This window comes from Arvicanthis niloticus, chromosome 10, assembly GCF_011762505.2.
Source record: "Arvicanthis niloticus isolate mArvNil1 chromosome 10, mArvNil1.pat.X, whole genome shotgun sequence".
In the NCBI taxonomy this organism is placed as follows: domain Eukaryota; kingdom Metazoa; phylum Chordata; class Mammalia; order Rodentia; family Muridae; genus Arvicanthis; species Arvicanthis niloticus.
The window spans coordinates 31,785,012-31,802,426 of NC_047667.1; the positions used below are offsets into that span (position 1 = coordinate 31,785,012).

A 17,415-nucleotide genomic window follows, 5' to 3' on the forward strand; every position below is an offset into this window, starting at 1 on the left:
GGTAAAAACAATACAGAATGAGTGATAAAGACAGTTAGGGGGGAAGTAGGACATAAGAGCAAGAAAGGAGAGAAAAAGAGAGAAGAAAGAAAAGAGAAATGGTTAGGAAGAAAAAGGAGAAGTGAAAGAAAAGAAACAAATGAGCTAGCTAAAGTCTTTGAATCAAAGACTTACTATATTCATGAATATATAAATATTTGGTTCCATCGAGAGTTTTTATAAGCACTCCATCAAATACTGTACTCTATTTACTTATCTAGCTGATCTGGAGACTGATCACAGGTCATTGAGCAGTCTAAATGTCTAGTCCCATTCTAATTTTTTTCAAAAAGAATTACATTTGAAATAACATAGGATATTAGATTAAAAAAAAAAAAGGCCAGTATAATGTTCAACTCTTCAATGACTAATTTAAACATCCCAATAACACAGCATAATCATAGTTGTAAATTACTCAAAATACATATAAATTCTGCTTAGAGAGGAGAAAAAAGGCAGAACACTAATGAATGAAATAATATCACACAGAGCTATTAGCACACAATGGTCATTAAAAATAAATGTTTCAACAAAAAAATGCTAGAGAATAAAAATTTACCACCTGCTACTCACATAAAACACCCGGAACAAACAAAGTCTGCAGTCATAATAACTTACCGTTACAGATTTCAGTGTCATGCCATGGTAGGTGCCCATAGTATCGATCTTAAAGCCTTCCGTTTCTACAAAGAAATAGAGTCTACTATGATTTATGTATTTCAAGACAGATTAAAATTTCAATCACAATTTACATTACACTTAACATAACAAAGCCGTGAATATACTAAACATTTTTTATCAAATATTCCTAGAGATTAAAAACTTTAAGACACTTGCAAAAACATATTCAATAAGTGCCAAAGCATTTATTACATACAATATGGCTCAGATTAACTTTCAAATTTTGTTTTAAAAAATCATACCAAAGAACTAGAAAGAAAGCTCAGTAATATATGCAGTAGCTATGCTTGCAAAAAAAAAAACAGGTAAAATTCCCAGCCCCCACAATCAGCCCACAAGTACTGGCTTTAACTTCAGTTTCGAGGGATCTGATCCTCTCTTCAGGCTCCACAAACATCAGGCATATATGTAGTGCAAAAATACACATAAGCAAACATCCATACACGTAAAAATGAAAGAAAATAAAAATTTTAAATACTAAATAAGAAACTTACAATGCCTTTATTTTTTACTACTAGCTACTGTATGGTTGTACCTTTACACGCATATAAAATAGCAAGTTCCTAAATTATAAAAACTTTCCTCAAAAGTTTAATCTATGGGATATATTGTTATAGACTGAGTAAAAACTGCTGCTCTAAAAATGATGAGTTTTGCAGGACACAAGTGCAACTTGCTCTTTCTCTCTTCTAAAAGTAAATGTTTAATACATACATAACAATTTATTTTTTATTCCTGTTTTGGTTCTTGTTATGGTCAATCAACTAATAATGGCCGTCAATTTCGGTGTTTGACAATATTTTACCAGTGAAAGAATGATATAAACATAACATATGTAATTGAAATAAAGCATGCACTGCTTAAATTTCATCACAATCATGTGACTGTCAGTAAAAAAAATTTTAATTGAAAAATTGGTTTCATAGAGTATATGTTCTAATCTTATGAAATATCATATAGCAAGTATTTTTGCAAACAACAGACCATATACCTCTGTGTCATCTGTAAGATTGTGCAGCTCTGGTGCAGAAACAAGAAGAATCTATGTGTATACTGGGAGAAGCTGGAGTTGGTCCTTATGGGATTAGATATGCTACGAGTATCTTTATGTAATTCATTCCTTCCAAAACACCAAAGTGAATAAAAGAATGGATCACTGTCTTTCTGTGGCACTCATTCACCTTTATCTGGTAAATGAAGTCAGCACACACAATTAACTGCATCAAAACAATACATCCTTTTGAAAAAGTTGCCCAGAGACTTCAGATAACACAGAAAAAAAAACAGCAAATACTCAGTTGTTTCTATCTTATATCTTCCAAAGGGCAGTCAAGATAAGTGAAGATCTCAAGAGAGACTAGTGAAAGCCTCACCTCACTAACATTCAGTTAATAAAGAAATGGCTCAATTATATTAGATACACTGTCAATCAGGCTGTCCCAAAATAAGTTCTCATGCTTTGCTGCGAGTTGGAGCTTAACTATGAATGTACACATTCATATTTAACACATGACATTTTCCATCCCAAAATTCTTTATATCCAAAATTAACATCAATAGCAAACATTTGTGAATAGTTTATTGTATTATCAAACATTACACTAGAAACTTTATCTTTAGCACAAGGTTTATCCCCAAAGTAACTCTGTGAAATAGGTTAATAGTATTATTAATAAAATAATATTTAATTAGAGATACAAGGTAACAGACAGAATACAGTCAAAATAACAATAAATCCACAAAAATTAACTGGGAAACACACAAACCATCTGGATCCAGAGTCAAAGATACCAACAAATGGCTACTCAATTTTGTTCTGTAAAATCTAAATACTATTTTTAGGTGTTGCAGGATGACCTCTGTCAAAACTATTCATCAGAGCTGTCAGCAATAGATATCACATAAATGAATAAATTTGACTAGGTTTAAGCAAAACAACAAAAAAAAAAAAAAAAACTTTTATTGCAAAAACAGATGATTGAACTAGATTTATACTACAGGAGTTAATTTTCTTTTAAATATGAGTACACTTGAGACACCAGAAGAAAGCATCTAATCCCATCACAGATTGTTGAGCAGTGAGTGCTCTTAACCGCTGAGCCATCTACCCAGCCCTGACAAGCCTTATTCTTAAATATCACAATAATCACTATACTATCACTAAAGTCCAGCATGACCGTGATTAGAAGAAGATATAGGATGAGCAACTTTACCTTCTTTGCCTTTGAATCTTTCTTGGTCATATCTGTTGTAAGCAGCTGGAATAGGCTGTTTTGTACGCAATGTAGGATCCTAGAAAAAAGGAGCTGCCAGTTAATAGTTTAAGTATTATTTATTTAACACACATAATTAAAACCTGATAGGGACACTTATAAATGTAATTATCAATATGGCAAAGAAGACAGAATATAGTAAGTAGACTACTTGGCATTTGATGACTAGGAATCAATATTCAATGTTATATTTGCTGCCTGAAATGATCATCCCTCCAGGCATGGTGGCGCACACCTTCAATCCCAGCACTCAGGAGGCCAGTTTGGTCTACAAAATGAGTCTAGGACAGCCACCAGGGCTGTTACAGAGAAACCCTGTCTCCAAAAATGAAAATGACCATACCTACACCAAGAATAAAAAAATAAAAACAAACAAAAAAAAAACCTCAAGTATGCATCTGTCAAAACTTCAGGAATAATATGGTAAGCAGATGCATTTTAATTGCTTAAATGAGTTTGTGAAATAATATTCTCTCCTTAATGGTAATCTGAACAAAATGACTTCTAGGACAGCCAAGGCTCAGAGAAACCCTATCTCGGAAAGAAGAGAGAGAGAGAGAGAGAGAGAGAGAGAGAGAGAGAGAGAGAGAAAATTGTAGTAAGCCAACTAAAAATATATCTAAGTATCATCAATAATTCAATATCATTAAATGTTAACTGAGAATGACCTCATGAATAAAATTACTAATAACTTTCAAGGCTGTGTTTAGTACTCTCAATTTTTCCAAATTCTACATAAAATTGAATCAATTTGAATTGTACTTTTTGCCTTTCTTAAGTCTTGAGAAGTGATAGAAGGACAGAAAACTTGAGATTTCAAATTTCCATGGATATTGTATGTCATGCATGAATTTAAAATTTGAAGGGTTCTAAGTGACACCTCACATGTGAGCCAGTCAGCCATTAAGAGGTGCTAAACCTGAGGTAGTATCAAAGGACCATACAGCAGATACCAAGGAAAATCAATCATGCCAAGATGAATGGTCAACAGAGACATCAAACAAGAGGTCCAAACTGGAAGGTCACAATGACTTATACTTTTAATATTTTTTTACAATTTTCTCAACCAATATATAGGCCAGCTATGGTTAACTTAAAATAATTACTTAGAAGGCTTTTTCTAACTCCTTTTCAGACTCTCACCCAGGTTATTTCTCAAGAAACCCAAATTACCGCTGAAATAACTTTTAAAAATGGAGAGGGTCTTTACATCTTTCAAGTATGCTAAAATAACAAATCGTTACAACAGACTTATATAAAATGTTTAAAATGTAAACATTACAACACTAAAATACAAACACAATTGTCACTTTTTAAAAACAAAAATATAAGCAGATTCTTACCACTGGGGCTGCGTTTGGAGCAGGTCGTTGTTCAGGAGCACGCCCTTCTTCTCTGGCTTTTACAGATTGAAGAATTGCAAAAATATTCTTTGAAAAATTCTAAAACATGAAAAGATTCTAATTAAACCCAGCATACAGGTGCAAAGGTGTATCCATTTAGTGATTTATATGGAAACTTTCTTCCTTCTAAGTTTTCCTAATTCATAAGGTACTATAATTTCTATGATTTGTAAATTGTCTGTGTCCCAAACATTCCTATGATTGACAGCTGTTCCTAAGAATGGGAATGTGGAGGTAGAGGAGCCTTTAAAAAGTGGGGCTCAATGAGGAACAATTATGTTATTTAGTAACTGCTATCAGGAAAGATGGATGTTGGCCTTGAGTACTTAAGTTACAATATTCTGTGCTGTAACCAACAGGTGGAGCTGTCCAATCTTCCAGTTTCAGTCTCCAAAACTTGAGCTAAATATCTTTCCTCCTCATTCCTGATGCTAGACCCTCACATAGTCAAGCAGGTGTTCTACATTAGTCCATATCCCCAGCTCTAACCTTCTATGAAGCTCCTACCTTGAGTACTTGAGTCAAAAGAAAACAAGGTAATACAATGACATATAAATAAAAGCCAACTATTTTGAGAGTGGTTATTACAAATTATACTTAGACAACTAAATACAATTTGTATTATTCTGCATCTACTCAAATATATAACCAAGAAAAAGCATTTAAATATAACACATTTGTTTCAAATGGAGCTACTAAATCCTCAAAGTGTAATAAATTCCTGTGCTATATTCAGATTGCCATAGACTTCCTAAAATGCTCAAAGGTTACAGATATCTGTAGGAGCCACTGCACATTTTTGAAATCTGAAAAGGTGGAAAGTAATCACAAATAAGCTTGTCCTTGAATATCTAACGCTGCTGACTAGGTGACTACTCTTCCTTCCTTCAAGAAATAACCTTCTTTGGCCCCCGATACATTGTTCCCCCCTGAATTTTTACCTAATGACTAACAGTATCCCCCAATGACTAAGAATACTTTGGGACTCTCACTCCTACCAATCATCCAATGGTTTAAGGAATATGTGAGTATCTACTGTAAACTACCTTAACTGACAAGAAAATCCAATGATAATCAACAAACGTGGTTCCTGCTCTCATGCACTTCAAATATAATACAATTCTCTTCTCTAGAAATAAAGAATTCTGGGGCCAGCAAGGTAATTCAACAGGTAAAGCACTTGTAACGCAAGCCTTTCTCCCTGAGTTCAATCATTAGAACCTATGTAAAGGTAGAAGAAAATCAACTCCACAACATTATCCTTTGACCTCCCCATTTGTACAATTTTAAGACTGTGCACATGCATGTGTGTGGTGCTATGTGGTGTGTGGGCACAGAGATAAAGATTATTTTTAAAGAAAGAAATCTGAGGACTGGAGATACTGCTCGATTAAGAGTACTTTTTGTTCTCCCTGCCACCCCAGGTTCAGTTGCTACTACCCACATGGCAGCTTACAATCATCCAAAATGGCAGTTCCAGGAAATATGACAACCTCTTCTAACCATCATGGGCACCAGGCATGTGCATAGTATACTAACATACATGAAAACAAAACACTCATACACATAAAGTAAAAATAAGTCTTTTTAAAGAAAAGAAACAAATTTGACTCCTTGTCACACTTTATCAATCTATCTACCTTACTAGTTTTTACTATGTAATCTCTCACCTTTGTTCCTGTTTTTTTCTTTGGTAGTCCTGGAATTAACCTCATGGCCTCCAAGTACTTACTGTACTACTCTGAAATACACTTTTCCCTTTTACTTTGGATAAGTTACCTCCCTTGCTAAATACCTACCTTATCCTGCATGTCATTCATTACTCCCTGTACTACAGTATCATCTCTGTGAGGCTAAGGACCAAAGCATCGATCACTGCCTGATTTGTGCATATTAAATATTATGCAAAAAGCATGTACATAAAATAAGTTTAAATATTAATTATATACCACTAGTATAATTACCGTAAACTATGATACTAACTAGTTCCTGTTTCTTTACAGCATCAAATATAGATCTCAAAACTACTTTGCCATATTGGAAACTACTGAAGACTCTAAAGGCCTTTAAGCTAAAGTCAAAATTTATCACACTGAAGATTAAAACTGACAATTTTTTCAATTAGGAATTCCTTAAAAAAAGAAGATTCTATGTAAATATAGTATGTTTTATAAAAATTATTTCTAAAATGTACCTGAAAAGTAGTAAGACTAAAACTTGGAATTTTATTAAGTGTACTTAATATCTGGCTTACTAAACAATAGCTGCATTCTCATATTTACTTCTACAAATCTACTGTGTTATCATGTTTGGTCAAAGACATGAAGAAAATCTAGCCTCAGACAGTAAAGGTAGAAGGATTAAGATAACTTTTCAGATAGCTGAATATATTCCTTTTTGCTATCATACCAAAATAAATGGTTTCCCAAAATGTACTGCAGGTAGAAACCATAAATATTCTGCATTACTATTTTAAAGTTATCAATCTATCTGTACTTTAAATAAATTCTTTCATCCATTGATCCTCAGGAAAATATGCATCACTGGGTAATGCAGTTATACTCCAAACTAAGACACTGTATTATTCAACATTTAAACTTTCCAAAATTGTAATTTTTCTCAGAAAAGCTCCTATTTATCACTGGTCAGTTACGTTTCCTGACAGACTCTTTCAAAAGAATGTCCATAAAATTCCTAAGTCTGAAAAACAGACATTTAAATAAAACACAATGGTTTCTTTCTTTATTTTTTTTTTTTTTTTTTTAGTTTCTTTATAACCCATAGTACAAATGCTGTTCATAAAAGCAACCACAGCTTTTTTTTTTTTTTTTTTTTTTAGTGTGCAGGACTACTGTTCCATTTAAATTTCATTAGATATATTCTAAGGTCACTCTTTAATTAAACCTAGTGAACAAAGAACACCATGATTTGCTAGTAATGTTGGGTGAAACTGCCTTGACTCATGCTAAGTACCAGCCATTTCAGGAGCCATGGCTTCTGCACCATTTTACTGCAAACATCAGCACAGTGCCAAATGCAAATGAAATCTCAGTCCTACTGCTTAAACAAGAAAATCAGATCACTTTTAAAGTGATAATCTGAACAAGAGACATAAACTCTAGAAGAATCAATCCTAATAGCATCAGCAAGTTTTGTGTGCAAGAATTACATTTGATTCTTTCCTTTGTACAGATCTCTTTATACCAATGATTCAATAATAAATTACTTTGATCTAAAAATATCTCCCAAAAGCTCTATGTTGTAAAATTTATTCTCAATCCAGTATTACTGAAAGGTGGGATTTTTAAGAAGTGACTTTTAAAAATGGATTAGGTGGAGGCTAAATGAATGGCTAAATGATTTTAAGAGTCATTTTCTGATAAAATAATAAATTCAGCCCTCTTTTTTATTCCCTCTCTCTCACCCATGTGATACCTTCCGCCATTTTTGATGCAGTAACAAAGCCCTCATCAGATGCAGTTCCTTGATCTTGGACTTTCCAGCCTCTAGAATGGTGAACCACAGAAATGTCTATTCATTATAAATTACTCAGTCTGTGATACTCTGTTATAGCAGCTCAAAACAGAATAAGACGTCATAATTTCATGGCATAGAAATTTCTGTTTGTTTACAAGTTTGTGATATTCTGTTATAGCAGCACAAAACAGAGTAAGACATTTAATATAATTTAATACTATAAAATAAGGTTGTTTTAACTAGGGTATATTAACTGTATAAGAATAATAAGAACGTGAATTTTCTTGTTCCTTAAAATTCAGAAAATAAAATTCTGATACTAGGCAATAATGAGGTGAGTCTCAAGTCTACATTAGACCAGCACTGCCAAGCCTGACAACCTGACCTCAATCCCAGGAATCCACATGGGGAAAGGAAAGAAGTGACTCTCACAAGCTGTCTTCTGACCTCCACATGTACACACTCACATACACATAAATTCCATACTCCAAATTCCATACTCTTTTTAATTATCTACAGATATTTTTAGAATTTAGCAGACAAAAACTATATATACCTAGAGATAAGCAGTCAAAATGTTAACTTTATTTCTAAATGTTAATATTTATAAAAGCAAACCTCGCTTCCAAACAATAGTTAAGTGATTTGTTTTTTATAAGATACAGAGGTACCAACATTAAATTATAACACTTAAAATGGTACAATCCTGCCACCTAGAGTTGACAAAAAAAAGCTCCTATCAACAATTTAAATTTTTAATATTTTAGATTTTAAAAACCTGTAAGTTTAAGACTAAGTTAAAATGAATTTAAAAAAAAAAAAAAAAAAAGCCAGGCATAATGACACATGCCTTTCATCCCAGCACTCAAGAGGCAGAGGCAGAGGCAGAGGCAGAGGCAGAAGCAGGTAGATTCTTCTGAGATGAAGGCCAGCCTTGTCTACATAGCAGGTTCCAGGACAGCCAGAACTACACAGTACAACCCTGTCTCAAAAAACAAAACAAAATACAACAAAGAAACTAATAAATCAGTGATAATCAGGTATTAGCCAATTACACAATGAAAATGAGAATAATATCGTTTAACTGTAACTAACAAAAAAAACTGAAACGTGAAAGGTTTACTCATAACCTCCACATTTTTTTGTAATTTTAAGCTCTGAAAAATGGTCATTTTTTATTATGTGTACAAGAACACACGCATCACAGTGTTAAGTATAGAACTGAGAGAAAAACACTGTGGGGTCAGCTTTCTCCTTTCATCTTTGCACAGGTTCCAGAGGTTACGAGGTTTGCATAGCTAGCCCCTTTATTTCTGTGCTATCTTACTGGCTATGGAAAATGGTTCCTTTTTGTCTAAAGTAAACTTACGTTATTTCTACTCTTGTGCATGCACACACATGCATGGTATGTATGAGAAGACATATATGTCACACCATGTGTGGAGGCCAGAGGTCAACTTTGAGGAATTTGTTTTTTCCTTTAATCTTTACATGGCTCTGGAGACTGAACTCAGGTTGCCAGACTTACAGAACAAGGGCCTCCACCAGCTGAGTCATCTTCGCGGCGCATGGAGAATGTTTCTTAAAATGTAAGTCAAAGTATGAAATGAATAGAAATAACTATTTCCCTTATATCCCTTTTCTAGTAATTTTATTCCTAACAAAATGATACAGTAAGTTAGAAGCAAAAATCCCAATATATTCTACAATCACAACCACTGTGTTTAGCAAGCAAAGGCAGGCCCAAGCCACTAAAAAAGACTCTACTTCAAAATAAGCCCAGAGGGCCTCTAAACAACGTCTTTCCAAAATTAGGGTGTTTCACAATATCTTACACACTTCTTCAAATGTCTCTATCAAGCCACCATTGTTAGCAACTATGCATCAATGGATAATCAACTTGTAAGAAAACTTCAGAGGAAAGCCCACAACAGAGAGAAAAATATGTTCACAGAACTGATTCATCTTTAAGAGATATGCTGACATATTAGAGCATCTAGTATCAATTTTTTTTAATTTTTTTAAACTAACATACATGGCACACATGTGCAGGTCTACAGTATGTGCATGAAGATTAGAGGAAAATTTTGTTGAGTAAGCGATCTCCTTCCACCTTTACATGGTCTGAATGAGCCTCAGACTGCCAGACCCCCATTTAAATTCTTATATTTCAAAACTTCAAGTGCATACATTTGCTTGGAACAAAAGTTTCAAAGAATAAGTCCTTAGCTGTACAAACATAAATAAATAAAACTTAAAACCTGAAACCTACTAATAAATTTTAAACAATCCTATAGCACTCCAAAGAATGAGTAAAATATTTTAATTACCTTTCCTGTGCTCTGTAAAATAGTTGTTCTTGTCCTCCATACTCTCTCTCTGCTGACAATATCTCTCGTCACATCTACCTCAGCATCCACAAAACTTCTCTGTTTGAGGGCAGTTATATCATCATCTAGATCAGTCTTGATAGTAGATCTTTTCTTAGCCATAATTTTGGCTTTGATTGCAGCAATTTTTTCCACTGACATGGCTTCAGACAAAGACCTAAAAGTAAATTATTTTTTAAATTTCACAGCTAAGATTCTTACAGTACAATATATACAATGTGGCACTTAAATTGATTGAGAAAAAAAAACAAAACCACTGTACATGGCAATAAGCTTTTCTATAAAATTATGTATTTGTTATTTTATGGTCACATAGGACATTTACATGTAACAATTCATATAGGTAATACTCTAAAACCAAGTTAGTAGTTTATTTATTTTTTTATTTTGAGTATAAGTGTTTTACCTACATGTACAACTGTGTGTCATTTGTATGTCTGGTGCTCAAGAAAGTCAAAAGAAAGCATCAAACTCCCTGAAACTGAACCTACAGGCAGTTGTAGGCCACCATGTTCAAGCTGACAATCAAACCAGAATCCTCTGGAAGAACAGCCAGTGCTCTTAACCACTGAACCATCTCTGTAGCGTTGAATTAGTCATTTCATTAAAATTAAAAACAATTATAGTAACAACAATTATAAAATATCGTGCTTTAAAAAAAAAAAATACCTCCCCAGTAGAGCAGAACTAAATAGTAAGTGTTCTTCTGCTGATATGCCCTGAGTCTTTACCCTTGTACCTACACCCATACATACATATACATATATATATCATATACGAAAATTATACACAAGCACATAGGTCACCCTGGAATGGGATTAAAAAAATCATTCTGCTAAAAAACTCAAAGCTTGAATTTTTCCATGAACTATATTTCAAGGTTTTAAAGCTATAAGCCACACATACAACAGACTACAGAATCAAGAGAAACTTTATATGCCACAATCATCCTTTTAGTTTCTGGAAGACAAAACCATGTTTAATTAAAACTTCATTATAAGAAAATTGCAAATAAAAAAATCACAAACTGAAATACACATATTTGGACAGCTTTTATGTCTTCAATTTACTTGATTTTCAAATAGGCAAAAAGCATAGAGAAGCTATTTCACAACAATAAAAGACTTTACATAGTAAAAGTAAACTTCATTAAATGATCATCAGAGGTACGGTTTTATTTTAAAAATACCTTTGTTTATCAACAATGATACAAATAAAAATTGTGGTATGCAATGAAGAAAAGTACACTTCTTAGTGCTTTCAATTTTGTGGTATGTTTCTCTTTAAGATTCAGAGACAATAAATCAGTATTCCAGGGGCTGGAGAAATGGTTCAAAGATTAAGTGAATTGGCTGCTCTTGCAAGGTTCCTGATTCAGTTCCCAGCACCAACTTGGTGGCTCACAACAATCCATAAACCAATTTCCAGGGGATCGTGATGCCTTCTTCTGACCTCTGTGAACACCAGGCACATGGTACACAGAAATACATGTAGGTAAAATAATCATACGCATAGAAAGTAAAATTAAACCAACCAATCTAAAACTTAAAAAAAAAAAAAATCAACCCAGTAGCCCAGGAATCGTCAGTTTTCAAAATTATATTATTTCATATATGTATTCATAATAATCTTAATAACAACTCTCTAACAGGAGCAGCAAAAATTCTTGTCTAAAGAATGAAATACATTAGGTTTAGTAGTACTTACAAAGAACTACGAAGGAAGGAAGGAAGGAAGGAAGGAAGGAAGGAAGGAAGGAAGGAAGGAAATAAATTCAATGAAAACTATAATTTAAAGAGGGCGAGCCCGTGCCCTCTGCTCTCTCTCTCCCGGCTCAAATCCCCGCTTTCCCCATGTAACTCTACCCGAGTTTAATGAAAGGAAAAAAAAAAAAAAAAAAAAAAAAATATATATATATATATATATATATATATATATATATATACACACACACACATATATATATACACACACACATATATATAAAATAAATATATATACTTTATAATATATATTATAAATATATAATATATGTTTATAGTATATTATAAATATATACTTTATTATATATATTTATAATATATAATATATATAATAATATATGTATAATATAATTATATATAATCATATATATTTATAATATGAATATATACTTATTATATATAATATATTATAAATATATATGTTTATAGTATATATTACAAATATATATATATATATAAATATATACATATATATATATATAAAATTTAAAATTCTAGTCTCAAAATAAAGAACAACCTTTTATGGAACCACATGAGAAAACCACCCATTTAAGGACTTAATCTGCAAATGCGTGGTATGTTTTTAAAACATGAAATGAAAAAAATAATTCAACAGTAGTTGAGGACTCGTAAAGCAGCTCAGTAGTACTGTCTCTGCCTAGCATGTAGGAGATCATATATTTAACTGTGACCTATAACCCAGTCCAGCAGTACAGTGAGTCATGGAAACTCCACCAGCACAGGTCAAGGTCAAGACCTTGCAGCAACAGCTAACCACATAAGAGAAGAATAACAGAGCGTGACAAGAGACAAAACAATGGAAGACTATATGCTAGTCTGCCATCTGAAATGTCAATATAGTATCCAAACAAGGACAGTACAAAATAAAATTACGCACTTGTTCATCAATTTTGAGGAAATGTGGCTTCAGTAGCATTCTAACAGCACAAATATTTTCAAAGAAATTCTAAATATGGCCCCTCCTCCATCTGTTTCCCCTACTCAGATCTTAATTAATATACCATGTGTGCAGATTAAATGTTGTAATTAAAAAAAATGATTAGACATGTGCTTGTTTGCTGAACTTTCTTCAGTCTGCCTACAAAACACAGGTTAACACAGTTTACAGCTCACTGACATTTTACAAATACTTTTTATGCAACAAAATTCTCACTTGATTTGGGATATTATAGGATACTATAAATAAATTTCCAAAGGTAATATATTTGCTATCTTTTTCTCTACATTGCATTGATTTCTGGCTGTGAAATTACTAAGTGGATCCTTACTTCTATCTCATTGGTTTTCTTTTACTATTTGTTTTTCTAATTTTATTTCAATGTTCAAGAATTGCTTTTATTAAAAAATGTATCACAATATTTAAGAATAAACTATTGTAATTTGTATGCTGCATGAACACACTAATTAAATTCTCATTTGCTTTAATCAAATCTATAACTACAAATATTTCATAGCCACTGAATCTTATTTTACCTGTATGTAATCTTAGTATTGCAATGTATTAATTTGTGTTTTCAAGGACTTGTAATCATAATTAGTGACATATCTGCACAGCTCTTTATTAGCTAGTAAGATCCATACATATTTATTGCTACCGTGTAAATCATTTGCTTTATTAATGTATTTTTAACAATTAAACAGTTTGGTCCTTCTTAAAAAAAAAAATAAATAAAACCTATAGACAAAAGTATTACTTCAGTTACAAAATGAAAACCTTGAAACTCTTTTACAGAATCCCTGAAGGTTTACAAACAGTATGTTAATTTCAATCTGATAAGCATAAAGCCATTTTATAGTAGATATTCAATATGTACCTGACACTCACCTCACCTGAATATACCTTAGAATAATCCCCTAAAATCTAAAGCATGTAACCATGTTTTTAGACAAATTCAAATTGTTTTTATTACATTTATTTCTGTGCGCACGCATATGTGCAGCACAATGCAGCACATCACATGCCCGTGTGTGAAAATAAGAGGCTGAGTTGCAGAAGTAGGTTCTCTCTTCCACATGGGTATGGATATCAAACTCATGTCATTGGTTGAGCTTGGCACATGGCATTTACCCAGTGAGCAATCTGGCTGGCTCTCAAGCTGGCAATGGACTTTCAATTAGTAGACTTCTACTTCCAGGCAAAATGAAGTGTCAATGATTGGATTAGCTCATCTACCAGAAAATGACTTGCTAAAATACACAAAATAATGATTTACCAGATATTAGGTATTAAACACTGAACAACAGTGATTCTCTGACAAATAAATAAACAAGGTAACTCCTATAACTTCCCTGTTTACTGCCTTAAAAATTTCCAACTAGGTCATAAGGTGAACTCAGGCAGAACTTAGTAAAACCAAAGTCTTTACATGGTTCAGAATAATTAAGAGCAAGCTGCATAAAAATACTGCCATAGAATGATAACAGATGGGCTTAATGAAGAACTACCTAAATCTGAAAATAGTCGCTTAAAATAGTTTAAGCTGGTAATACAAAGTTGGTGTTCCCACCAGACAAAATGAAAAATACCCATGAGAACTCTACTTCAGTGTTGCCTCTAAAGTTGGAATAATTACTGTAATTAATTTTTGATCAATGCAAAGTTCCCAGAGAACAAAGAAAGTCATGCCTAAAGATTCTACAAGTTTGGCTGGCTGAGTAATTAAAAATTCCTGGAAAGTTAGAATGTTACAAATCCATAGTCAAATTACGGGATAGGCCCTGTGGTGATGATACATGCCTTTAATCTCAACACTCAGAAGGCAGAAGGCAGATCTCTGTGAGTTCAACCACAGGCTGGCCTTCAAAGTAAGTTTCAGGACAGCCAAGGCTGGGCTGTTCTTATACAGAGAAACCCAGTCTCAAAAAACAAACAAACAAACAAACAAACAAAAAAAAAACGAACGGCTTAGGCGCTGGCCTGCAGAGGGCAACCTCGCACCCTTTGCTCTCTCTCTCCAGGTTCGAATCCCGCTTTCCCCATGTGACTCTGCCCGACTCTCATGGGGAAAAAAAAAGAAAAGAAAAAGAAATTGTGGAACAGGAAAGAGGAAACTCTAAGGGGCCAAGAAAAAGAAACACAACTGTGTGGGCTGGTCAGTGCTCACATATGACACTTACCTGCTACAAAGTAAGTCACACTGTTCCTTCCTCACTAGATGTTACAGACACCTAAGTCCGGAAGCAACGGAGTTTTGTGACACCAACTACAACCTCTGACATCATGAGACAAAATAAATCTTTTACATGTCTCAAGTATTTATCACTACAGTCTAACCGAGAAAACTGGTAGAAAGTGTACAGTCACTAGTGCAATTACTAGACTATTCCAGTTACAAGCTTCAGGAACTAGTTTGTGGAAAGAAAGAATTTGTTAAGTTTGGAGAGATGGACTAGATAAATCCTAAAAATGCTATATAGGCAGAACTTAATTCTTGCAGAAAATGTTCTAAGACTGAGGCTAACTAATTATGAGGCTTAATATGAAAGCAAGGACTCTATTAGGACTTACATAGACATCACTCATGTTATACTGTTGCAAAGTACTGTCATATTTTTGTCCATGTTCCCAGATTTTAAGTGGGGCTAAAATTAAAAGTAATAGTAAGGCAGAGGAAACATCGAGGCAGCTCAGCATGGATACTACTAGCTGCTTTGGCCAAATTTACTGTAATAAATGTAGGCAAAAGAACAGGGAAGGTCTGGAAAATACAGTACTAAAAAATAAATTCACATTATGACACAGTAAAGCATGGCTGCTGATGCAATTAGGGCCATGATTTTGTTTTTATTAAAGTCCAGTACTTTGTATCAAAATAGGAAAGACACTTTTAGGTTTATCTCAGGAATTAACCAGACCCTACTGCAAACTTAAGGGCACAAAGATTTTATTTAACTCAGTTGAAAGACTGCTTTGAAATCAACATGTCCCTCTAACTTGGAGCCTCATATGAAAATCTTTCCCCAGCTTTGGTCATTTAGAAATTCACAGAACACAAAAGCCATAATTCTAAGGACCCCAGCAACTAGTAGCAGATCATATCATGACAGTTTTGCAGGCATTAAGAATGCCAAAGTTAAAAGGTCATAGATATTTCCACCAGATTTCAGTGGAAGACCTAACGGCCAAATAATACATGGCAGAGCCTGAGACAATGTATGAAGCTCTTTACTAGAGACACAATATAGACCTTAGAAAGTTAGAGATGTCAAAAGAGCATAGAACATAAGCCACAGCAAGTTAAAGACAGAACACAGAGCTGGCCTAGGGGAGAAGTCATGTGGACTGTAATAAGCCAGGCCACGGGGATGGGCTGCTCAAGCCCACTGAAGCACACATAGCATATTATCACACGTATGTCACTATTGATGGACATGAATTTACATTAACATTTGACTTAACATTTGCCCTCTGGTTTCTTTGTTCCCATTCTTTCCTGCTCTTCCTCTCTCCATTTTGTAATAAGAATGCTTATTCTGTATTATTGTATGTTACAAGTATGGAACATGTTACTAAAATTTATAGGAACTCATAGCTAAGAGCTATAAAAGATGGACTAAATACAGTTTGCATTATGAAACAGACATGAGGCCTAGAAAGCCACAGATATAATGTAGCAAAGGCCTGGTCCCCAACTGATGATGCTATTTTGGAAGTTTCTGAATACTTCAGGAGGTTGTACTTAGCAAAGAAGTGGTTTACTGAGGTTAAGTCCTTGAGGCTATCCATTCTCTGGTCCCAGTTTCCATAAACACAGCCCAACCCCAGCTCCCCACCCGCCTCTTGTCTCCTACATGCCATTTGAGGTGAATGAAAATGGTCCCTACTAGTGAACCGCCGGTGGCTCGGCCCTTAAGGCTCCCGCCCGCAGAGGGCGCACCGTCTCTTGGTGCGTGGGTTCGAGTCCCGCTGTTGCCTTGTCCCGTTTCCCGCGTCTTGTGGGGGGGAAAAAAAAAAGAAAAAAAAAAAAAGAAGAAGAAGAAAATGGTCCCTACTACATACTCTGCCTTACCACAGGACTCTGAGAGTAGAACCATGTGTCTAAACTAAAAATAAGGCAAAATAAAATATTCTCTTCTATGACTGTTCTCATATTTGACATACTGATGGAAAGTCTAAAAACAGTAAGTAATCTAGAGTAGATTCTTATACTATAATAGGTTATAAGCAAATACCATGCCATTTTACTCCAGGGACTTGAGTACCTCTGGGTATGTGGAGAGATCCTAAAACCAATCCCAATAAATCCCAAGGGACAACTGCATTCTTCTAAACTTAGGGAACAGGGCCATACAATGAATAAAGATGCAAATGTAAATTGTGAATAGTATCTAAACACCTCATTTTCTACATACCTTTACATAAAATCTAT

The 17,415-nt window shown here is 33.9% G+C and overlaps 1 protein-coding gene across 1 annotated transcript in view; it reads right to left on the reverse strand.

Annotated features, from left to right (window-relative positions):
* Window positions 1–17,415, reverse strand: part of Cdc73 (cell division cycle 73) — an 89,622-nt gene that overhangs the window by 54,826 nt on the left and 17,381 nt on the right. The window contains exons 7-10 of the mRNA XM_034513000.2: window positions 10,203–10,419; window positions 4,336–4,434; window positions 2,933–3,011; window positions 658–722 (exon numbers count right to left, since the gene is read on the reverse strand). Of these exons, the coding sequence (XP_034368891.1) occupies window positions 658–722; window positions 2,933–3,011; window positions 4,336–4,434; window positions 10,203–10,419 (460 nt within the window). The remainder of the gene's footprint in view (window positions 1–657; window positions 723–2,932; window positions 3,012–4,335; window positions 4,435–10,202; window positions 10,420–17,415) is intronic.